Here is a 24,464-nt window from a genome sequence, read left to right as displayed (position 1 = left end):
AACCGTCCTCCCGCTGTATAAGCGTGGGTGATGCTTGGCCACCGAAAAACCTATGTCTCAATACTCAGCTCACGGACATCACCTAGCCACTAAAAGCGGGCAGCGGACGCCCGATATGTTCTACCCGCGGTTCGAGAGAGAAGTAGTTATCAAGAACGGAATTCCGCAGCCTCTCGATAAGGCTGTCGTGTCAGGGAGCGCTTGCAACACCATGATTTTTCACGCATAGTAGCGTAGGTCTCCAGTATCGATGCAGGCGTTCGACCAGATAATGCAATCCGCCGTTGCAACATCTTATTTTTCCACAAGCAATGGTTGTCGCAGCTGTACCTGCTCAGATGGATTTGATCGCACATCTGTAGACCGGCAGGATGTATGTCAGATTCCTGCGGCACCGTTCCCATTCCATGTTCAATCTGGCTATCAGATGGTGGAAAAAGGAAGGGGGTGGAAGAGTAAAAGTGAAGCGTGGGGAAGGGTGTACAAATAAAAACGCCAGAAAGGCAATACTAACCAGAAGTAGACTAGTGCAAAGCTCATTCGTTAGCGGCGAGCGGCAATGGATCATTTATGCTTAACATCTTCCGCTGTTCAACGACCGACGACCCGTCGACCGTGGCTGCTACTGAGGGGATGTTGTGACGTGGTTGAGGACCCTGAAAAGACCCTAGTATGGAGATGCTGAGGCTTCATGTTCTCCATGCGCGACTCTCCCCATTTCGCCATATCCCGAATATCTGTTTGCCAGTCAGACCTCCCATTTCTCCAGTTGTACTTCGATTGTAGGTTTTCACGTTCGGACAGTTTCGTCAAGTTATCACGACACACACCGTTCTTTGATTCCTCTGACCGAATGCTCACACGTTGATCTGAGCAGAGGGCAAGTCCCGAGGCTCGGGCAACAACAACAGTATCCGAGGAGACCCCGAATAAACCACCGGACGAGTTGTGATCTTCCGTAAGCGAATAACTGATATGACCCTGGAGTCTACCGCTTCCCCGCTTCCTCTTGCTGTCTAGGGGATGACGGCATTCGCGGTCGGCTTTCCGAGTCCGTATCGGGAGGGGACGACGTGGGTCGGCGGCGCGGGATGAAGGGAGCACGTTTTCGGATGCTGTCATATCCTCTATCGCTCCGGACTAACTGCTGCAACATTGTAACGGAACACGTCTTCTTCTGTATGTGTGCCGTCAACCCACTCCCGTCCAGACAATTAATTGGAAATCAGGTCGAACCGGAGACGAACTGTTCTTCAAGACAGCCAAACAGTGAGGGCTTAGTCATACCGAGCTCACAAAACGTGATTCGGCGCCCTTTATGTCGGTTATCGGAGATATCGTTTCGTGATCCAGTCAGACGAAAGGACCATCCTCAAATGTCTGCACACGCGGAAACAACCGTTACCCTTTGGAGTTTGACCAGAGACAAGGCATGTGCCGTTGTCGTTGGCTGACGAGCGGCAGGACGGCCAACGTACAATGTATCGGGGCATGACGGCAGCCGCCATTGCGACATCTGTACATAGATCCCATGGAGGGTCATCATACTGCGGTACTCTGATCCTTTCTCTGTACTCTGATCTTTCCTCTCTCAAGGATCAGCCTTCTGCTGCATGGAACTCCTTTGGCGTGTCAGATTGGGCTACCATACCTGCTCGCGCACTCACCTACCGTAGCCTTGGGTACCTCTACGTGAAAAGTCCAACCTCTGCTAGCTATCGGAGAGCCTGGCCAGTCTCAATGGCAAGCGTGGGGGGTTATGGCGAAGAAGACAGGGCACTGCAGCCGCCGTTAGTTAGGGAGTTGGCGTCACCGGGTCGCCATCGGTCTGTGTTTCTTTTTTTTCTTTTTTGAACCAATTCTCTTTCCCCCGTCGTAAATGGCGGTATCAATGAGGCGTTTGAAGGGAGCATCGACAACAACGACATATCCATATTGAAGTTGACGGATGAAAAACCTCTAAAATTCTACGGTACATGTTGGTAGGAACTTCCTCTCGGGCTGTCACTGTGGGGCAGTCAACTGGAATGCGGGGTTCTACTTATCCATGCTCCAGTGCGATTCCCGTCAGCGGGCTTGAACCTATTTACTGTGTGGAGTAGGCCATGGTGGACCCTACGGAATCCGCCCGCTTCCATCGGGGGGACTGCCCGAGCGAGGTGGCACTGGCCTCCCTTCGAACATCCTCTACGTATCTCTCGGTGCGAAATTCCTTCCGTCATTGTTTTCTGCATTTGACTGACAATATGCAAAAGATTGAGGTGTCACTTACAGGGCCTGTTATGATCGGGTAGTAAACTGTCCAACACTCAGAATGGAAGGGTTGCGCTGCCGTCGGATCTTCATCCTGCGCACCGTTGCAGCGGGAGAGGGAAGATCGACTGGCATTTTTAGCGGTTCCAGGAACAGTCACCAGGGTTAGGGGTCATGCGTCTCTAGGCCTGCCCCCTAAGCCCTGAAATGTTGGGGCCTGGGGAGTTCTATTCCCAGTGCGGCTGTGTCTCCGTCTCTGTCTCTCCACTTCTTTTGACAACTTCATCACTCCACACTAAACAAACATCATCAACGAACGAACCATCAGCTAACGGCCCTAGACTTCAGGTCTTGAGGCTGAGCACTGGGTTTTCTCTTCATTTACACAGTACCTTCCACTTTCCAGTCAACAGAGATCTCTCCATGGCTCATTCGCGACCGCGAACTGCTCGGACTCAAAACCCTTCGGCCAAGGCGGACCGGACGAACCTCAAAGCAATCATCCCGCATAGTGCCTGAAATCTGAAACAGCCTTCACCTTGCTTTTTCTCTCAGCAGTCAATAATACCAAGCAGTATTCCTACTTTCAGCATCGCAATGACAATTCCTGATAAACAGCATCTTGGAACCCATAATCCTAGCCTCCGTCGGGATCCCGGGGACAACACACTGCTGTGCCGCACCATCTCTTTTTTTTTTTTTTTTTTGAGATTCCCTTCAACTTCAGCAACCAAAGTTACATAGGTCATCCCTTGAAGTACATCGTCCGTCATTTACCACACAGCACGCAACGTCAAATACATAGTGCTCACTTCAACCTCCCAGCCCAAGCCTAGAACCCAAGCCCAACCAGACCGGACCGGGCAAGGCAAAGGCGATGCTGACCACTTGGACCAAGACCCCCAGCCAGACGATGGGCCAGACCTGCGCTAATCACAAACCAAGAACAAAAAAAAAAAAAAAAAGACTTATGCTGGTCTCCCGCCCGCCTGCCGTGTCCCGCTGCCTGTGATGTGCGTGTGCACTTGCTGCCGCCGGCCGCTATGTGAGCCGCTATGTACATAAGCGGGCCGAAGGTCTTGCCTTGATGCTTCCCTTGGTGGGGTGGCTTGCTTTCCACTAGTATCTTACAGTAGTAGTCTATTTAGCCTGCGTACTAGCTCTAGCGGCTGATGACGCGTGCTGAAGCCCCGAGGTGTCTACGTATGCTGAGTGTGTGGTGTGTGGTGCCTGTCTGGCTGGTGTGTATGTGTGTGTGTATATGGATGTGTGAGTGTAGGTACAACCCAAAGAGTTGAGACAGGGATCTGAACTCACCTCTATAGCCTATAGAAATGGCCGTTCCGAACTCGGAAGGTGCGGCTTTCTGGTTTTGTTTTGGCTTTGCGGCTTAGGACATGTGTTGCCGTCAACTGCTGCTGTTTCTCTGACTTCCATTCTACTTTACTCATTTTTGTTGTCGTACAGTTTCCGCCATACCCAAGCCTCATATTACTGCATAGTAGATACATAGATGAGGTGCCCGTCGGCGTTCTTGCCAGCCTATTTCGGCGAGCCTGGCCTGGCCTTGGAAGATAATCCGAGGGTTCAGGTCGGCGAGGTCGGGTAGCTACATGTGATACTTTTACAGACTCCATGTGTAGAGTACTGAAGATGGGAAAAGGCCCGCTGGTATGCAATTGATTTAGAATACCTGTGTACTTACATACGTCCAAGGTTAGTCGTACCTCTATGTATGTACCTCCATACCATACCATGGGACATACTCCCTCGTCTCTCCTCTGCCCTCATCTTGCTCATCAGCACTCGGCTCGCTAGTGTTGTCCGTTTCAGGGAGCTGTCCCTGGTCAATCTGGATAGCAAAAGGATAGAACGCCAAGTATATCCACCCGCCAGGGTAGTGGGCATGCTGCTCGAACCCAATCACTGTAAAAAGGGGACGCCACAGTAGGTTGCTGCAGGGCCAAGCTTTCAATAAGCACACGGAGAAGGGAGTGATTGCTTAAGCATGATTAAATTCCCCGATGCGGGAAGACGGACGTCTGTGATAAGACGGATGAAGAAAACCAGTGTGGGGGAACATCTGTATGGGCTCCATTCCTAAGTATGAGAGAAGCCATCAGATCCAGGTTTGAATCAAATTGGGAATGCTTTGAATCAACAGCTGTTTGTGCTTTTTCATTTGTACGACCCGTAGATCTTGTCGTCAAGTGGCTGTTTCTAGTTCGACATGTCCCACCCAGCAGAGGTCTCAAAATAGCTACCAGTATTCTTCCCAGCCCGTTTCGTTATGTTCGCTGTACAGATTCCCGTTCAAACCCCAAAATGTATATGTATGCAAATTTTGTATATGAAACGAACACCCGCCTTGGGCAGTCCCACGTCTCTGTCTCCTGGATCTTGTTTTGTTTTTTCTCTCCCCTTTTTCCCCCCTTTCCCCTTCTTTTCTTAGAAATCTAGCTTCCGATCCGCTTCTGTTTGCATTTGTCGTGCAATAAATGCCCGTTTCTTGCAGTAGTCCTTGTGAACTCGGCGTGGCAGTTCGGACATGTTGCCTTTGTCGCCTGTCCAGACTTCTCCCTTTGATGACGTAGGAGGTTGCTAAAGGTTGAGAATTGACGGCCATTGCATCCGTGGTCCCAGCATTGCGGCTTCGGCCTGGGCTGCACGACTCTAACCTGCCCGGCGGTATCCTGAGGGCTATCTCCCATTGCTGGAGGTGAAACAGGGTACATGAGATTTGGGTCAGACATTTGGCGACTGTATGTAGTTTTGTTAGCACGATATTTCTTTAACACCAGAACGCTAGGGAGAAGAATTTACCCGTAGTAAGAAGGCAAGCCTGGAGTGGCCGATGCAGGATAGCCATAATCGTTGATGTATGTGGGTGTGGGATATGAGTTATGGTACATGTTGGACTGAGTGTTGTGATGGTCTGAAAGAGGTGGCGAGAATTGCGCATGGTAACGGGTGGTGTGAGTTTCAGCCAGTAGCGAGACAGGGCCAGCGCTTGTGTAGATAGGCATGCCAGGAGCGCCCGACGACATGACTGCCAACGAAGGAGGTGGTGAATAGACGCCAGATGAGGAGCTGCTTCCCGCCCTGCGACCCCTGATGTGCATTTTCGAATCACGCCGGGCTTGGTCTCGTTGCCTCTTGAGTTCGCGCTGCTCCGCACTTAGTGATGTCCTGGGTGGGCTCGCCGTTCCGGATCTTGATCCTGCGAAGCTACTATCTGACCCGTATGAGCCGAATTCGGGGCTTATGAGACCGGACCCGGAGTCCAAGACTGTTTAATTGTGAGCTGATCTGTCCGATCAAGATCGCTTATGGCTACTGACCTGGCCATGTAAAGGATGATCGCGAACCCATAGAGAAATTGTTGTCGTACTGTAAGGCGAGTGCACTAGGTGGGCTTCAAGTTAGTGTTGGATATGACCGCTGATAATTTGAGTTGTCTGAGCTATACCTCATCATTCTTGACTTGTCAGTTTCCGTCAATGGAGGAGCGGAGACCAGATAGAATTTAGATGCGAGACTGGATCGAGGTAACTCTTCAACGTGGGTCCGCGAGAGATCGAAGTCGAGGCAGTCTGCGTAAAGTAGGTTTTGTGATCGGGCCGGAAAGAGTAGCTGATTTTGAGAGTTGCTATACGGAGCTGTTTCAAACAGCTGTTGACTTTCCAAAGACTCGACAGATTGCAAAGTTTGGATCAGCGTATCGGTGGAAGATGGGTTGTTGTTTTTATTCGAACTGCTTTTGTCTGAGTAAGCTTCGTCGAAACTCGAAGGTGAATATTGAGAGCTCATTTGGGGTTTTCTAAGACAGAAACATAAAAAAAGTTAAGAAGGTTGTAAGCACCACATACGTTGTTGGTGATCCGATCTTTCTTGTACTGTTAAAGTGAAGGCGTTGACGATGGTGGCCAAGATGTCACGACAGGATCCGGAGTCAAGTCTTCGATTTATGTGAGATGATTGACCGACTGGTGTCTTTTGATGGGCTTGACTTTTGCTTAATCGAAGTCTAGGTTGCCAGTTGGTTTGCGTTCTAAGTTTGGGAATCCAAAGAAGTCCCTCAGCCTCAACCCGGTATAGGGCATGGGCCGAGGATGGCTTATAACATTCGGGAGGCAGTACATCCCCACAGTATTCCATGTGGGTACTCGAGGTTCATCCATGTAAGGCGAAGGGTGAAGCTCCTGAACACCCACACCAGTGTAGCTTAGCGCACAACAGAAGGAATTAGAGTATCAAAGCCAAGGGAACATGCATGCGTGGGTAGCCGGCATGGCTTGGACCTGTTCAGGAGGGCCTAGGTCGGGGTCGGAGACAGGGCAGAAAAGAAAGACAGGGGCAAGGGGGGGGGGGGGGGGGGGGGCACCACAACAGGGGGGATAGAGGCTACGTCTAGAGGCTAGAGGCCAAGGAGCATATGTAGGTACAGGGGTAGGTTGGTCAAGGGAACAAAGTATACATAGTGTGAGGACAAATGGGTGTATACGCAGCAACAGATACCCTTTGGCCGCGAACCAATGAATACGTAGTCAGTGAGACAGCCAGTACCTTGTCAAGTAGAGGATGTCAACGCCCTACTGGGGCTAGAGAGTCGATGTTCACTGGTACTGGCGAGCTCAATGCTAGATACTTCACATGGGAACGTACCACACCAACATCTCAAGATGGGGCATGTAGGTCAACTTTGTATGACATGGTGTACACGGTACACGGAAATGCTTGCTGAATTTGAGGGACTAATGAGGAAGCTGTAAATGGACATTAAGGAAACGTACGGAGGTTAGTTGCTGGATCCAGCCAACTTTTCGCTTCCACTGTCCATTATCATAAACTTTCACCAAGGAGTTGCAGGAGGCAGGGAGGTTGTAAAAAAGAACATGGATGCTTTCAAGGGGAGGAGAGCTCAGCTGGATTAAGGGTAGATAGGCGTGGCGTGGGCGACGGAAGACGACTATGGTGCCCATACTAGGCTGATTCATTTTCTGTCCCATAGGCCTTGAACAATGAGTGAAAACTCGCCGTGTACTAGCCGTTCGACTGTGCCATGTCGCCATGATTTTCATGTACCGCAATCTAGAGTCGGATATCACAGCGGTGGCGTCGAGACGCTCTGGACAGCGGACATTTCCGAGGCAAGATACGTAGACCGAGCCTGAAGTCTGGCCTGGAGAGTGCAAACCCATCCGCTGGCACCCACTTTGTGTCGTACAACAAGACAATAGGTACCCGCGGCGGCGGTGGTAGAGGCTGGAATCTAGAGGCGTGTCTAAATGGTCTTAACTCGAGCGAGTAACTCCCCGGCTATGTGGTATGAGGTGGGCGCGTGTATCCTGGCCAGGGCGCGCAGATTTTGTCTGGTTGCCGGACTTTGGTGATGCCATGCAAAAGTTGTGGTTGAATGAAAGATGGCCAGGTCAACAAAAGCAGCGGTCACTGACCTGAAATCTGCGTTTGCCCACAGGTTAGCTTGGAAAAGGTATGGATTAATCGGGGGAAGAGAAAGCATCGGTGCTGGTGATTTGAGGTTTAGTCAACTAACGGGGCAGGATTGCAGCAACGCTGACAGGGGGGGGGCAGATATGGACGCTACTAACTGACTAGGTCAAAGCGAATCAACGGTGCCATGTGGACAACTTAACGACACAGCACCTTCATCATCTTGGCTGTTCTTGCCTCTTTCGCGCATTCCCACTTTGGCCGCCGTCCTGTTTGGCGGGGCTTTCCGTCTGCGTATTATGGGCAGGGTTGAGCAGATCATGGAAGTCTTGAAGATGGCCTCGATGAGCCTTGTTCATACGGCAGCTTCGCGGCGCGACAAGGCCAACTCTCCAGTGGAAAGAAGGAAGCTATCGGTTGGTGTCCATGTCACCTGAAACGGCCTGCACGAAGTGTGGGCTAAAAGACATGGAGAAAGCTTCACTTGAATTGAGAAAGACGGATATACTTCGAAAAGGATCCTTGCCTCGTCCACAGTAGTCGACTTTGGGAAAACACCGTGACTGGACGGGGACAAGGTTGATTCCATAGAGCGAGGCAGCAGCAAATCTTTGATGACAGACGAGATGACGGGAGAAGGCTGGGTCTTTATTGTGACTGGTCATTAGACGACCGGGCAGACGATGCTCCGCGCGCCTGTTTCGTCGTCGGCAAAGGGAAGTGTACATGGTACAGTAAAGGTGTAGTGTAGGCGCAGGCCAGGCCGCCACTTTCCGCAGGGCTCACTACTAAACGTTCAGTTCTGTTCTGTTGGTTCGACTGCAGTGCGCGTGTTGGGTGCTGGCGACCTGGAATACAGTATCCGGGAGCATCTGCACTGTTTTGCCCAGCGCAGTGGGGCACATTGGATGGGATGCGGGGAGAGCTCAAGGTACATGGATCAGTACAATCGCGCTACATACCTCTACCTTCTTCCTCTTCCAAACCTTCCACTGCATCGATGCGAAATACAAACACAACCAGGAATTCGTTCAACCGCCTCCGCGAGCTGCTGTTCACAGTACGGATGCCGGGCGTCGTCAGAAGTCTTAAATAAACAGCTTCACGAAAGTCTCGTCCAGCTGGTGACGCTCAACCCCAGATATTAACACGGATCCCGGTGTATTGAAAACATAGATCGACCAACAGCCTACAAGCACAAAGGCTAGACGCTTGACCACGGAGATTGACCTGCCTCTGTAGTCATTGAACTAAACGTCGGTACAATATACCAAATGGCAACCAACAACTGATAAGGACATGAGGCTAGGCTAGTACTCGTTCACATTTGTGATCCAGAAGGGGCCCTCTCAGCGTACATGGATGTTTGCGCACGGCTACGATCAAGGTCCAACCACATAGACTTACTGTTCTTGATGAAGTAACCAGGGCACAGCTTCAATTCTGAGCAGGCAGCCACTTAGTCATCACTTGGGCAGATACTCCTTGCTTGCAACGCAAATCCATGAGTGCTCACAACCAAACACAACTAAGCTTTCGTTATCACTACGTTTGGAGAGAAAAGTAACTGAACCTACCTCTAGGTCACAGATGTGAGAATGGACAAGGAGAGTGTTTCTATAATTCACAGTACAAAGCGTAGGCGCACTAGACTGTGGGCGGCTAATTGTTCAATCAACGACGGCTGTCTCCACTCTTCCCGACGTTCACGGCTCGGCGGGCAGACCATCCACAAAACGCCATCAAGGCCGAAGTGGGTCCGGCGATCAGAGTGGCAGGACAGCAAATTCGGGCAGGGGACGCCGGCTCAACCGGCCATGCAGTTGGGACTTGCGATGTGCCGGATTTTATTCATTACACCACTTGGTGTACCTACCTATTTCCCAAAACCATCCAATTATCATGGAAAGTCGCTGACTTCAATTTCCCTCAAGGTACCTAACTTCTCCTTTATGCATGTTACTGAGTATGTATGATGATACGTTCAACGGCTATCTCCAATTTGGTGGTTTTGTTCTTGAGGTTTCTCGACTGAAAGCATAACGCGTCATCAGATCGCTCCTCTGCCCCTTCCCCCCGAATACATGTCCAAACGTTTGCTGACCTGACTGGCTGATTCCCGGACAGCAGATCGGGGACCGCTTTCCTGCGGGGACACGATGCCGATGGTCACCCGTAATCGAGCTCTGAGCGACCAAGGACTCATGTTGGCCCACGATTCACTATCTCTCATTGGTTCTCAGCAATAATTGTTAAGGTCACCGACTTCACCATTTCTGGCTTGCAGAATTGTGCATTGGTATCACAATCCTGGTTCCACAACGCCGTCACCCCCGCCTGGATTCCAGCTTCCGGGGAGTCCATGCCGCACTCACTCTCAGCTCTAATTCAGCTTCACTGACCTCGATGGCCTGCTACGTACTGTACACCAGGTACGGACCCGGTTGGGCAGCATCCCCACGATCAAGAACCGGGATCACGGGATTCCTTCTTCGTCAAAAGCATAAGGTACATTCATTTAGATGTACAGTTCAGCAGGCCCCCCATCAGTGTCCGTTAAAGTTTACCTAGTTTATTGGATGTACGAGGTACATACTTGCGCGGAATGCCGAGTATGCTCAACGTTGTGCATATCAACCACCTCGGAAGTCGGTCGGTGGCGGCGCAGCGCAGTCATACTGTCTCCTTTTGAGTTCACAACCCCGTAACATTGGATTCAAACACCCTTATCGGAAGGGCCTGGGCGGTTTAGCTCCGAGACGGTGCCCTTATGCAACTGAGTGGCATATTCCGTCCTTCCTCTTTTCAAATCTTCACATGGCAAAAAGTAAGGCATTTGAGACATTGCTGTTAATTTTCTCCAAATCCCACATTGAAACCTGCCCTCACTCCAGTGTATCATCGAGTTACGCAGCGACACACAGAGCACTGCCTCCGTTACATCACAGTCCCTTCAGCAGAGATGCAGCAGGTACACCACACGGTCATCTCCCAGGCCTGTACTGTGTACAAAACCCAGCCCCTGTAGCCTTGTAGGGCAAGCAACCCCGAAGCTGGATGGACACATGCTTCAGCAACAAATGTGCGCCAGGCACAATACAAGGCTGATATGTTTGTTAGTTTGGTATCTCGATCATGGGTGAACAGGGAAATTTCGGAGCCCTTGTTGGCCCTTCAAGAGAGAAACTGTCCTCCTTTTAAGGCGATATGAGATAATGGCAAGGGTTTGTAACGCTGCATAAGCCTCTGATGGGTGTCCTCTGATATTTCTCTGTCGCTTTCAAGGCCCTCAAGACTGGAAGATAGGCCTTTGAGACTATAAATCACCAGAAAGAAAGCCAAGATATATTCTATAACCGGTAAAGCTTTAGATTTCTTGTTCACAGGAAACCAGGACAGAATTGTAATTCAGGGCCCCTTCATCTGACGTTTGTCATAGCTACCCCAGCGTATGGTCACCTTGCCTCGCCTGTTTATCCAGATAGAGATACTCGTTGAAAATGGGCAAGAATAGCCTCAAACTTCAGTTTTGCCTTGAAGTTGACAAATTCCGGTTATCGTTGTGCTACATCATGCTGGCCGCATGACGGGTACCATACATCGCCTCCAGTCTGCATTGCATGCAGTTCACTTTATGACACTCATAAAAAGGAGGTACGTTCGCCGATGAACCGCTAGCCCGTGGCCGTCAAGGTTCTCTTCCCGACAGCTCCGTGCTGGGTAGGCAGGTACAACCAGCGCAATGGAAAACCCTGGCTGCGCTCAATTCAGTGTTCTCTTCCCATTGAGATATTCTCCTCCATTAGGACATGTCTCAAATGGGCAACAAGTTGAAAATAAAAAAGAACGCCACATGGGAACCCTCCACCCCTTCCAGATACATTCGTTTTAATACAAACATTGTTCAGTTTTCTGGGATCTTCTTACAGATTTTCATGACAGCCGGGACCGAGTTGATCATCTCCCGAGTGCCATGGAGCTAAGCGTGTTATCGAGTATTTTCCGGCACTAGAGGTCGACTACCAATCTCAGGTTCAAAAATGAGAGCACCTTGAATAAAAAAAAATAAATTAAAAAAAATAAAAAAAAAACCAGGAAAGAAACCACGGAACGCTAACCATTCCATGAAATACACTATTACCAAATAACTCCAAACACTCGATGACTGGAGACTGAAAGCCAAGGGTTCTCCCCCGGCATGGTATCCGGGCCTATAGGAGCCGGCCAGATAAAAGAGCAAAATACTACGCTGTCGATGTTGAAGTGACCTTGACCTGCTTTTCTTCATCGACCACGACCATAAATCCCCCCCAAAAAAGGAGAAGAAAAAAAGAAACGAGAACCTCGTGCCACAGTAGCATGTGTTTTCCCAAGGCAGCCAGATTTCCGGCCTCTTTCTTCCACTCACTAACCTCCGTGCCTCTTTTACTTAAGCGATGGGTTGCGAGCCCGGGGGTCCCTCAAAGCGAGAGTGGAGTGCGACTTGAGCCCTGCTAAACCGACGTTGCATTGTGGTGACCAGGTATATGGACTATTCAGACACTACTGCATAATGAAAATCATCATCAGACCACGAAGAGTGAATGCGGAAATCAACTGGAGTCTGGCGGAGTTCATTCGGGTATGTCCATCACCTCACAGAGCTTTTCGACAAAATGATGTTTGCGAAAACCGTCCCAACACGAACGAACGCATGTCTTTGAAGAGCAGTACAGAAGAGACTCGTCGTGTTGAGGAAAGCACATCTATTGCAGCTCTGTCATTATGGGAATTCATTCCATGGAGATATACCTTGCTTGTCCTGGACTGAGAAACCAGTCAGTCGTTGACGAAAAGCCAGGTTCAAAGGCGTTGGAGATACTCTTCCGAGAAACATCACCGCGGGAACTCTAGAGCCGACACCCCCCTAGATAGAACGTGCTTCACTGATGTCTTCGACGGGTCGCAACCCGACGGTTCAGTGTCCACCATGTACTGGGATAGGTGTGAAATGTGAAGAACCTTGCAGATTGAAGCTTTCACAGTGCACAATGCGTGTTCGTAGACTACCTAGGTTTGTCGAGAACCCCATCAACTCGCTCCCCACCAAACGTAAGCTTTTCAAGTGCTGTACTACAGTAGAGGTAACCTCCTGCCTGCAAGGTTCCGGAGAACAATGGCAGGTCAAGTCATGCGATTTCTTCATCGTTGCATGCTTATATCTGAACGGACAAGCTGGATTCGTACAGTGTCTGTCACCAAAAACAATGACCCGTTCAGCCGTTCTTCATTTCACACCTGAAACCACCAAACCACCAAACCACCCTACTTCAATCCGCAGATATTTCAACCGGCGGAGAAGATCTAAACAGGTGTGAAAAGATTGGATGCTTTTTGATACGAAAAAGTTATAAAGGAATTGTTTTTTTTTTTTACTCCAAGTATAAGTGCAATATGAATTCAATCGCAAACTCCAACCACAATCCAAACTCAATTTACATTCTACTACAGTGTCCATGTCTTGTTAGCTCGCAATAAGCGAGTTCTCTTTTTTCTTATCAATGCGACGCCAAGTTTGCATCTCTGTTTCACAACTATACACTGTTGATACTAAACGAAACCTACGTATATATGTCTCACTACCTTGTTCATATGAGATTTAGAAGTAGGGTTTTGTTCTAATACCTTGTAGTGGTTCACATCCTCGAGTGATGAAGTCGAGTTTTGCCCTTTTTTTTTTTTTTTTTGTTTTTTTTTGCGAGGAAGAAAAAAACAGCGGGGCGCTTTCTTTTGTGGCAGGAACATACTGCACTTCCAATTACGAAAAGCGGAGAGCGGTGGAAGCGACGCTTGTTTGGTGGATTGACACTCGCAAACCAAACAGTCAAGCTGGCATTTACATTCTAATATTGGAGTCACAGTCGGTCTCTCATGGACTCTGTGAGCTCTGGGTTGAGTTGGCTTGTGCTCACGACCAAAAAGAAAACCCACAATGCCGAGATCAACATGCCGAGAGGCACGCAAGCATACCGAGGATAAAGTGTTGGCGGCCCGTAGGTGGGAACGCGGTTTTCTGTTAACAGTTTGAGGTTTCAGGAGACACCGAGGCCGTAGTGACAGAGGTTTCATATTAAAGGGCGCCACTGGTAGCTTGATGGACTGGTAGAATAAACACCTAGAAGTAAACTGTTTCAGGCCTGGTCCCTCACAACCGAAGAATTCGTTTGATGCCAGACATTTACACATTGATGAGAAAAGGACTGGAGGCTCTAATTCTGCAACCAACGTATACCAATAATGGGGGCAGCTAATCACGGTATAGCAGCACAGAAGGGTTTTTCAACCAACGCAAAAATGATTGACCACCACCATTTCCCTTACCTACACGATGCTTCGCCATGCAGATCCCAGGTCCTTTCTTGCCGCAGAACCTGCTGTGATTAGAGACACAAGTCCGCTCTTCAGCATGGAGAGGGCACAGCAAGTACTAGTGTATGCCACTCGGTCCTATCCTTCGCGCCCGGGAGAGGGGGGGGGGGGGGGGGGGGGGGGGGGATCATCACTACCCCCTAGCTTAGGTGTCTACGCTACCTCAACTTGCGAGAAATATTCCGGCCGATTCTCAGGTACCAGAAAAGCCAGAAGTATGAACGTTGTCTTCACGATAACTTCAAAGACAGGGCTTTTAGTGTCTCGTCGCAACCGTCAGGTACCTATAGGGAAACCGAACCAGCCACGGCACCTATATCCACAACAGATCATCTGGAGGACGTTACCCATCAGCTTCCGTCGGGGTTTCCGTGCTGACCTTTTGACTAGCCCAACCCCCACTCCGCCTCCCACGCCGTAGCTCACCTTGAGGAGGTGGATAGAGCCGAGAGGATGAACAGAACACGTAATAGTGGTTACCCCTTTTCACCAGGTACATACAATACAAACATACCACCTTTACATACATATATACCTGTACCTCTACAGGTACGATATACCGTAGACATCTCTATACCCCTATCTATCTACTACTCCACCTATCTCCCTCTAAAGGTATCCTCCCTCGTCCGTGCCACCCGACGATCTTGACCTTACCCGAAATGTCAACTATTGGCTGGTGGGAAACCCACTACCTCGCCGCACACATGCCTACCTATCCGGAGACGGACATGGCACCGAAGGTAGGGCTAGTGAATTTGCTACCTTGTTCTTACGTGAATGAACATCTCGCAGTTCTGCAAGTGTGGTATGGTGTAGTATTGTGTTACAGTGTGGTATGAGGTTACTTTCATGTCATATTGGAGGAGGAGGAGGAGGAGGAGGGGACCGGTACCGCGAGTGTTGGGCGCCATCACCGCCCTTGCATTCTGTTGGCAACTGCCCAGGTACCTTGTATGGGGTAAGATATACCTAGGCAAGATGGGTGGATGGATGGGTGGGTGAGTAAACAGGGTGTTGGGTGGCGTTCCGGTGGCTTTTCTGAGTGATTAATGATCGAGTAAGGGTAGGGTGACGGGGACCTAGATATTGTGATGGCTTGTGAAAAGATGTAGCGTTGTACACTTGTATTACAGGCTGCCTTTGGTTTGTTCTTCCAAGAGAAGAAAGGGCAGCCTGAGTGTAGCCCTCATGGGACAGGCTCGACAGGGACTACCACGGGACGATGGCGGTAAGGGAGGAGTGAGATGACCAGACCTACAATGTACTAGGATATAATGGCTTTGCGCTCTGGTGTGCTGTGATCAAAGGAATTGTGAGTGTCTCTGCCAACTCCAACAATGCAGGTAGGTACAACACCACGTCCAGGATAAAGTAAAGGAGACTGCAGTCGGTCCAGACCACCAAGACCATGACATCCCGTAAACGCCAAGACGGGTTTCATTCGTCTTTATACTCATTCATAGCCCCCAGCAGGTGTTTGCAGCTTTACAAACTTGTAGGTGACTTGCCAAATTGCCATTGACATCGTGCTCTGATGTCCACGTTTTCTTGTCCTGGACGAGATTACCTACCCATTGGATACCTATCGGATTGGCAGGGCAAAAATGGTAACGACAAAGTATTCAAGGGAGTCGGTTACCTCGCACTTGAAGAAACGAGGCCTTACGAGCCAATCTCAGGTTATACTGCTAAAGGTCCGAATGAAGGGTGGGGGTTTGAAGATTGTTGCCTACATCCTGGACAGAGTTGGAGCTATCCCTAGGGAGTGGTGCTGTTCTGGGGTTCCCTGCGGCTCTTCCGGGTGTCGAATTTACAGCACGAAACAATCGTGCCTCATGCTAGGTTTCTTATATTCTCGGCAGATTGAGATACTGGGAAGCCATGTTAGAAAGATTGTTCAGTCGACAGCAGAGTGAAGAGAAAGACAGACGGGAATAGGGACTAAGGAATGTGGAAACTGGTGTCTTTCTCAGCCAGAGATAGACCTGACGGCGAATCAACAGTGAATGCCCCGATAAAGGAAACACACAAATGGTACACTTGAGAACATTCCGATACTGGCATATAGGATTGCGATGAGGGCACAGCTCCCCGAAGGGCTAGCTTGGTCGGGTAGCCATGCCTTTTACCGATGCCCAACTGGAGATGAAGCTCGACGTTGACAGTTGTATCGTGAACAATAATCTGACGATTGTTTGAGGTCAACAGTTTGTTACTTGGACAAGCGACTGGGTGGCAGAAACGTGTGGGAGCGGCGGCCGCATGCGCAGCTTCCAATGAGGTTCTGGAAAGCATCATGAAAGATTTGTATTGGGAGAAAGGAGTGATGATTGATTTATCGATTGGTCGGTGTTCCCCTTCCCTTCTGTGAGGAGCTACCAACTGGGCGGCAAGCGCTTAGGCACCAAATTAGCGCGTAGCGGCAGAGTAATGGTGGCCCAGTGAGCCACCCGGGCACTACACTAGAGGTAGGTAGGTACTGTCCGGTTGCCAAGGGCTGTGCCGCCGCTGCCGCGCCCGGGCCCTGTAAGGCAAGCCACAGGCGCGTCTGTTACTGTGGAGAGACGCAGGGCGGGCAGCTCCATCCATTCCTTCGACAAGTCACCTATCAACTACAACACAACAACTGCGACGACGAGAATCTTCTGGCTTCAGGCTTTCAATCTCCCGCATCAGGCACCAGCCGTCAACATCCCGGACGTCAATACTAACTGCCAGTGGATACTTGCTTCGTGGCTTGGGGGTGGGCTGACCCAAATGTGACGACCATCAGCACGATAACTTCACTTCAACTTTTGAGCACCTTGGTCAACTCCGATTTGGGCCCTGCAGACGGTCTTGGAAGCAAGCGCCAGACAGGGCGTGCATATGCACCGCAAACCAACAGCTAGGACATTCTAGACTGGACGAGTCACCAGTCATCCCGCGCAAAGCCGCATCGCCTCTCCTCCGCCATATAGGCTTCAGGATACAGACAGACACTCCGTCCAACGATGCCAGCCGCAGTCGGCTCACGCTGGCAGGACCGCCGCCGACGTGTTTTTCAGTCTGTCTACCAAACAGATCTATCACCACCCCCACCACAAGCAGTACCGCTTCCGTCAGCAAATCTCAGCTTCAGCCAAGGACTCCAATATCTCTCTGGCACAGGACCAACAGTGACTTCCGGCTCATTCTATGACGAGGATACACAGGAAGCCACACAGCCCGCTTTCTACAACCAACCCGACCAAGGTCTCTTGGTTTCACACACCCCCTCCAACTCATTTCACAGCACCGTTACCGCCGTCTCACAGCCTTCACAAGTTCTTCTCGGTGCTCCAGACACAGGGAGTGGTGATCAGGTCGCATATGACAGTGCCTGGCGTCTTGTAACCGCTCGAATTACTCTCCCGTCATCCGTCACATCGCCAACATCGTCAGGTAATTTGTCATCACCGGATGCAGCTTTGCCCTCTGATGCCGAGTTCTGTGACGCTTTGGCCCACATCGTTCACGCCTCGACGCTACTGCCCGGGGCCCTACGGACAGACGACATTTTCTCCTGGCACACCCACCAGGTACGAGCTCACTTTTCGCAGCACGTGATACCCCTATTATCGGGCTGCTTGGATACGGGAGGAACTGGAGATGGCGACCCAAGGAAAGTGAGTGATCAAGAGCGGTACAAGAGCAGCCAATATGAGCGCCATATGGTTATTGTCATGAGCAGCATCCGCACACTTGAGGCTGCCCTAAGACTCTACTCTCACGGATTTGACCTCCTTGTAAAGGGCATTACTCAAGCTGAGAGTGCTGCTGCCTTCGGAACGCCAGCTGTAAATGTTGAGATTCTGGCAAATCGTTTCCGGAGAGACATACATGCCCTCGTAGGAAACTCGGCCTCTCAGCAGTTAACGAAATCTTTACGAGCTGTCCTCGTCCGCCTCGTAGGCAACATCCTTGGCATTCCATCCGAGGACGGCGATGATGATGATGCGCGTAACTTCAAGTCTCGGCGGCCAGCTCCCCCTACCGATGATGACTTCGAAGCATTAGCAGCGAGACAACGCCTCCACGAGCTTGTTGAACAGCTACATAACGTCGGTCTTGCCGGTGAGCGCTTCCAGGTCTTGTTCGCCGAAGTAATGAACTGGATGATGTCGGCTTTTGTGTGCGGAGCATATGCTGGGGTATGGTCGGCGACAGACAGACGCAGCTTGTCAAGCGTTTTGAATACAGTGTCTAAGGGTACCGGTTCATCTGTCACTTCGCCTTGTATTATCTCCCTCATGGACTGGGTTGAAAACCACTTTGCCCGGTTGAGCTTCGAGGTCCTGTCCCGGATCTCTCACGGCTCTGTGTCGCCGGTCACGCTCTCTGATCTCAAGACATACCAGTCGCTTGCTCTTGGTCGTTTGTCCACGCTTCGCATTGCTGAGCTCTTTGATATTGTTCTGGCGTGGCCGGATTCACGAGGAGCGCTTGATGACTTGCGCGCAACTATCACTACCTCCGCCAGGAGGCTTCAACTGACATCACACTTTACCCAGGCTCTAAAAACACGTTTGTTGCACCCTGGGTGCAGTACACTCGAGATCCTTCAGACTTACATCGACATTATTCACACCTTTCACGCTCTCGATCACAGCAAGGTTCTTCTAGGACACGTCGAACCGTCCCTGAAACTTTATCTGTGGCAGCGTGAAGATGCAGTACGCATCGTGGTGACAGGTCTGCTGGCCAGCCCGGAGGAAGTCCGTGCCGAAAGAAAGGTCAAGGAAATTAGCAAGCAACAGGCGGAGCAGAAGAAAGCTGGGAAGAGGTCAGAAGCCAGTGCACGACGCGGTGCCGGTAAAGGGCCAGTCGTGACACCTACCACGACAGGAAGATCGAGCAGAACAACCCCGACTACAACAAGGCAAAGATATGACCTACACGAATCCAGCATGAGAACTCCCGGCGCAGCCCCGATTAAGAGAAAGTCTACCGGTACTGGCAAGCTCGTAGAACTTGCTCTCCTCCTGAATGATCCGACCAAAACCCGCCATACCCTCGTCGAAGATGAAGAGCTCGACTGGAACGATATGAATTGGGTTCCAGACCCGGTCGATGCTGGTGCCAATTACAAGCGGCCCAAGAGTGAAGATGTTATCGGCACGCTCATTTCGGCGCTAGGCAGCGAAGATGTCTTTATCAAGGAGTTTGCCTCCATCGTCGCCGAGCGCTTGCTAAGCCTCAGCGATCCAGCTCGCTTCGACCAAGAGCTAAGGGTCCTCGACCTCCTGAAGCGGCGATTCGGGGAGGCGGCCCTCCAGAATTGCGATGTCATGATCAAGGACATTGAAGACTCGCGACGCCTAGACGTTGACATCCGTCGAGCCTGGGACGAGCAGCGGACACTGACGGCAGCGACGCCGATGATGATGTCAGGCCACTTCCTGCGGTCAGCAGACAAGCGGAAGAAGGCCGCGCTCCAGCGACAGCAACAACAGGAGCCGACGCAATACCACGCTCGTATCCTTTCCCGCCTCTTCTGGCCCGCCCTCGACCGCGAACACTTCCTCCTCCCCGACCCCATCATCGAAGAGCAGAAGCGCTACGAACAGGGCTACGAGCACCTCAAGTCCAACCGCAAGCTCACGTGGCTCAACCAACTCGGTACCGTCCGCGTCGAGTTGGAGCTGCGCGACCGCACGGTCACTGTCGATTGCACTACCCCGCAAGCAACCGTCATCTACGCATTTAACGACTCCGACTCCGATAACGGCCAAGGAATCGAAATCGACAACAAACCCCCCGCTCGCCGCACCGTCGACGAACTCTACACCACGCTCCAAATGGACGAAGACCTGATCACCTCTTGTCTCGAATACTGGGTCTCTAAAAACGTTCTCCGACGCCTTCGTTCCCCAGCAAACACTCAAGGTTCACACACGTACGTGGTAATCGAAAGCCTGAGCGACCCCATCGTCGACGACAACGACGACCAATTCTTCAAGGATGACGACATCTTCGGCAATCCAACCACTTCTGTAACTGCCCAAGAAGGAATGCAACCGGCAGAGGATCCCAAAGACGAAAGTAACAAGCCAGCCATAGACCCCAAGGAACAAGAGCGCCGCACCATATACTGGCAGTACATCAAGGGGATGCTGACGAACGCGAGCGCGTCGATGCCGCTGGCGCAGATGGCCATGATGATGAAGATGCTGATCGCGGATGGGTTCCCGTGGACGAACGAGGAGCTGGGGGAGTTTTTGGCGGAGAAGATTGCGGAGGGGGAGATGGAGCTTGTTAGTGGGGGGAAGTATCGGCTCGTTAAGAAGTGAATGAGTTAAAGGTGAGGGTGAGGAACAGGTATGATAGGTTGAAGGAAAACCAGATAGAAATGCTTGATTGAAGAAGGTGGCTGACATAAATGATTTTTATGGTAAATGGTTTTATGGTGAAGAGTGTAAGTGCTTTTACTTAAACCAAGTGTGCCTTGAAGTACCATGTTAGTAGGGTCATACAATGATGTTAATAACCCACAGGCAAAACTGGTTAAAGGATGACAAAGTATTCATATGAATCTTTCCGGGAGACCGCGTTTCTGTGCTTCTGGTTCACTTCAAAGTCTGCAGTTGCTTAAGTAGATGAACAATTAGTTGTTTGACTTTGCTAGACAAAAGTAGACGATATACTCGGGCTAGCTTGCTGACTGACTGGCTAATGGACTCCAAACCCCTGAAGTGATCCAAAAATATGACTCGATGAGGCCCAAAACTACAATAATCCAAAGCCACCAGGACTACTAAAATAGATTACTGACTATATCCTCGGCCTAGGACTCTTCTCTTCCACATCCTGACACAACTTCCACGCAAATCTCGCCATCGGATCTCGCGCATCAGCATACCTCTTCGCCTGCGCACTGCTCGCCTGCCTGCTCGCCACGCGCGCCGCAATGCCCTGGCAGATGGCAGACAGCCGGAAGATGTTGAAGGCCTGGGCCCACGCGAGCTCGCGCCGGCGCTCGAGCTCCTCAGCAGGTGACGCCTGTCGGTGCAGCGAAATTTCGAAGGTTGACCGCCCCACTGGGCTGGTCACGTTGAAGTAGAGCTCGGTGATCTCGTCGACGGGCGGGAGGCCGCGCGTGGCGCGCGGGAGGAATCCAGGGTGCACGTTGATGGATTGCCGAGGGTCGAGGCGGGCGGTATAAAAGGGTGTGAGAAGATTAGAGAGGTCGGAGAGGGGGTGGCCGATGGTGGACATTTCCCAGCTGATTTGGTAGAGTGTTAGTTTGGATATGGGTAAAGATAATGGGTCGTGATGAAATTGGGAGGGCGGCTCACTCTAGAATACCAATCACCCTCGGCTCCGTCTTGTGAAAGACGAGGTTGTCAATTTTGAAGTCGCCATGAATCAAGGTGGCCCTATCGGCCGGCTGCTGCCTCACGTCGGAAAAGTACTGCATCATTTCCTCAAAGAAGGGTAACTGGCCGACGGGTTCGCCCGTATCGACATCCTCGACCTTGGCCTGCGCGGTGCAGATAGTCTTCCAGGTGTCCACCTGACGGCTGTAGAAGCCATAAGGCTTGCCGAACTCTTCCAGACCGACGCTCCTGGGATCGATGCGGTGCAACTTGGCTAGGACGCGGACAGCATCGCTCCAAATGGCGCGGCGCTGGTCGGGAAGCACGTTGGGTATTATCGGATCCTCGAAAATACGGCCATCGAGGAAGGACATGATGTAAAAGGGGGTACCGATGACGGACTCATCCTCGCACAGGCAGTAGGTCCTGGGTACGGGCACGTCGGTGTCGGAGAGGGCAGTCAGGATACGGTATTCGCGCTCGACCTTGTGGGCGGTCTTGGACACCAGCTTTCCTGGGGGCTTCTTGCGGAGGACATATTTCCTGCCGTCGGCGGCAGTCAATTGGTACGTCGGGTTGGATTGACCAAAGCCGAACTGTAGTGACGAGAGGGGGAAGATGTATTAGAATGGTGGCCAGCGGCGCAGTCGATATGGGACGGACACCCACCTGCTTGATATCCAGCGGCGCCTCGATATCAGGCACCTTCTGGGCCAGCCATGACTCGAGGGCCCTGATGTCGACGGGATGACGAACCCGCCCCGCCATGATGGCTCAATGTTGACGTGGTTATCGTAAGGGGTTCTCAAAAATGGAGTTAATGTGAGCTAGGTAGCCAAGAGTAACATAAAGTGCTAACAATCATGGATCTCTGCTGTAAGCCGGGATTCGTTCGGGTGGTGTTGCGCAGGCGGGTTCACGGTGTATAAGTACTGGAACAGATTCCACTTGTTGTTGTTGTTGATAGCGACCGCGGCTGTAACAGTGGCGCTAAAGTCTCGGCAGGGCACCGTGACTGGGAATAGGAGCGGGGACTCTGGGGAAGTTGACTTTCGCCTGGTTGCTGGGCGGCTGCCGAATGATGCTCGCCCCGATGCGATAGACGCACAAATCAAGACCGCCTATTCGATGATGATGTGCCAATGAGAAATAACGTCAATCATACTCCCACCACCGAGTTGAAGCCAGAAGTTTCCAAAAATTGACATTCAAAACAAGCCCTCATAAAGCGTACCGACGCGAAGTCTTGGATGAGAAATCATCGACGCTAGAACAGGCGCGATACAACGATGGAGGTTGGATAGTGTGGGCGGGTCCGAATTCCGGGGAAGGATGTAAAAGGCTGGCGCTGGGTGGACACAGAGCCGAGGTTCCTCTTTTCAGCTCTCTCTCTGCCGGCCCCTTATAGCGGGAAATGCCGAAAGCTATGGGCGGCGGGATTGGCGGCATGGTCAGGGCCCGCCCCTCGTCCCAAGTCCGCTACAAGTCCGGTCGGCGCGGCTCAAGTTATCCACTACGAACGTGGCACTTGCCTCCGGCCCGACCCCATCAAAAGTTCACACAGCTCGGAGATCGTTCCTTCTCATCACCACTTAACTACCTAGTATATTGAACGGGCAACTGCGATCGATGGTATGGGATTACGGGGCGTGGCTACTGTAGGGGAAGGGCAACAAAATCGTGTTTTCCCCGCAGTTTACTTGCTCAGGTCTCTGGGGGGTTTTGACTACAATCTTGGACACAGGAGCCCACCATCTTCTTTCCAAACAGTGGAAGTTATCATTCACTCCCACAAGCCCGTATCTATATCTGCTTTTCCAGTCGTGGGAATATTCACACCATCCGTGATCGATGATGCAGTTACCAGACAGCCGCAAAGGCTCTCTCAACCCGTCTCTACCACAAGGCTTGATGACGATCCACCAGAGCCTAGTATAGTCCACTACTTACCTGGCCTGGCTTTAGTTCTTCCACCGCGATCGACTCAGACAAAACCCCCCGTCATCTGACCCAGCCGGGACACTCTATGTCGTCGGTCGAATCGTCTTCACGACTACAGTCCACGATCAGGTCTTCTCAAGGAGGAGTCAACACAAGGAACGTATGTTGAATTCCAGACTTTCTTCGACACTTACACCGTCCAGCCAAACGGCCAGGAGTGTGTCCACCGCAGAGTTGTTCAGTACAACTTCATTCTAGTATACTGGACAAGACCTATGCCGGTTTGTCACAAACCTTATAAGGAAAGATCAAACGGCTAGGTACGGTTCAGAAAGCAATCAACAATATTCAATATAACATCAAACTCGGAAATAGCATATTCAAGGTAAGATCACGCCTTGGTCACGGAACGAAACGAGTCAATGACACGTTGAAACGCCTAGAGAAGCTAACAGGAGGTCTCGAGCCAACAAACAAATCAGTATTGGACTGACAATATTGATGCCAAGTGGAACTACATAACCCACCACCGTGTTTGGGACTAACGGAAACAGACTACGTCCGAAGACTTTGGTCGTCCCACTGACCAAGTCAAGAATAGGATAGTGATACTAAGTATACCGAATCAGACCTGCTCCACCCTCACAATACGCATAAGCAACTTTGGAACCGAGGGTAAGTGGGAAGTTGTTTCGATTTATCATTTCAGTTGTTTTGATTTCATTGCGTTTGGGTCCTCCAACAAGTCTGGAATAGGATGGTCTCAAGCACCAGCGGTCTGGCTTCAATGACGGAACAACAACCGGTGACGTCTCCGTTTCTTTATGGCATTGACGAGCCTACATGGGATTCCATCATTTATGCAAATCTCTGCTTGGAGTTTTACCGTCAGTGAGTGCCAGAATAAGATCAAGCCCCGTCGCTCTACAAGATGCGTGTCTGCACTTACAGACAAACGTGATCACGTATGGGAACAACTTCCTACTTGACCGTATCCAACACCACCACTCTCCCAAAGACACAGCAGCTCTAACTTCCGTACCTTCCTTTCCAGGTCACACACTTACT

At 51.0% G+C, this 24,464-nt stretch overlaps 5 protein-coding genes across 5 annotated transcripts; 3 read left to right on the top strand and 2 right to left on the bottom strand.

Moving 5' to 3' along the window:
• Nucleotides 1-3,221: 3,221 nt before the first annotated feature.
• B0T23DRAFT_402800 (uncharacterized protein) lies at nt 3,222-6,063 on the bottom strand (the record flags this gene model as incomplete). Its single annotated transcript, XM_062838714.1, has 6 exons — nt 3,222-3,365; nt 3,995-4,105; nt 4,932-5,013; nt 5,077-5,542; nt 5,595-5,659; nt 5,723-6,063. 6 exons carry the CDS (start codon nt 6,061-6,063, stop codon nt 3,222-3,224), a joined length of 1,209 nt encoding a protein of 402 aa, XP_062695973.1.
• A 7,353-nt stretch (nt 6,064-13,416) lies between these two features.
• On the top strand, nt 13,417-16,434 carry B0T23DRAFT_411026 (uncharacterized protein). The gene is made up of 11 exons (XM_062839423.1): nt 13,417-13,739; nt 13,994-14,097; nt 14,131-14,166; nt 14,260-14,264; nt 14,731-14,867; nt 14,948-15,116; nt 15,252-15,346; nt 15,387-15,461; nt 15,582-15,613; nt 15,716-15,812; nt 15,863-16,434. Exons 1-11 carry the CDS (start codon nt 13,679-13,681, stop codon nt 15,958-15,960), a joined length of 909 nt encoding a protein of 302 aa, XP_062695972.1. The 5' UTR covers nt 13,417-13,678; the 3' UTR covers nt 15,961-16,434.
• A 562-nt stretch (nt 16,435-16,996) lies between these two features.
• B0T23DRAFT_91444 (Cullin family-domain-containing protein) lies at nt 16,997-20,712 on the top strand. The gene has a single exon (XM_062841981.1). It carries the CDS (start codon nt 17,112-17,114, stop codon nt 20,427-20,429), a length of 3,318 nt encoding a protein of 1,105 aa, XP_062695971.1. The 5' UTR covers nt 16,997-17,111; the 3' UTR covers nt 20,430-20,712.
• A 198-nt stretch (nt 20,713-20,910) lies between these two features.
• Nucleotides 20,911-22,223, bottom strand: B0T23DRAFT_310906 (kinase-like domain-containing protein; the record flags this gene model as incomplete). Its single annotated transcript, XM_062834616.1, has 3 exons — nt 20,911-21,361; nt 21,435-22,051; nt 22,125-22,223. The coding sequence occupies 3 exons, from the start codon at nt 22,221-22,223 to the stop codon at nt 20,911-20,913; spliced, it is 1,167 nt and encodes a 388-aa protein (XP_062695970.1).
• A 95-nt stretch (nt 22,224-22,318) lies between these two features.
• On the top strand, nt 22,319-24,291 carry B0T23DRAFT_402796 (uncharacterized protein; the record flags this gene model as incomplete). The annotated part of the gene is made up of 7 exons (XM_062838713.1): nt 22,319-22,378; nt 22,760-23,009; nt 23,526-23,681; nt 23,717-23,781; nt 23,879-23,927; nt 23,964-24,071; nt 24,143-24,291. The coding sequence occupies 7 exons, from the start codon at nt 22,319-22,321 to the stop codon at nt 24,289-24,291; spliced, it is 837 nt and encodes a 278-aa protein (XP_062695969.1).
• Nucleotides 24,292-24,464: the final 173 nt, after the last annotated feature.

Source organism: Neurospora hispaniola (genome assembly GCF_033458365.1).
Source record: "Neurospora hispaniola strain FGSC 10403 chromosome Unknown B0T23scaffold_2, whole genome shotgun sequence".
Taxonomy (NCBI): Eukaryota; Fungi; Ascomycota; class Sordariomycetes; order Sordariales; family Sordariaceae; genus Neurospora; species Neurospora hispaniola.
The sequence above is the reverse complement of the archived record's forward strand: the minus strand, read 5'-3'. Positions and strand labels throughout refer to the sequence as shown.

Coding starts and splice junctions, on each gene's coding strand:
- B0T23DRAFT_91444 (XM_062841981.1), top strand. CDS start 17,112: ATGCCAGCCGCAGTCGGCTCACGCTGGCAGGACCGCCGCCGACGTGTT.
- B0T23DRAFT_411026 (XM_062839423.1), top strand. CDS start 13,679: ATGCCGAGATCAACATGCCGAGAGGCACGCAAGCATACCGAGGATAAA. Junction 15,117..15,251: donor ATGGGTGGATGGATGGGTGG/GTGAGTAAACAG, acceptor CTTGTATTACAG/GCTGCCTTTGGTTTGTTCTT. Junction 15,813..15,862: donor CTCAGGTTATACTGCTAAAG/GTCCGAATGAAG, acceptor CATCCTGGACAG/AGTTGGAGCTATCCCTAGGG.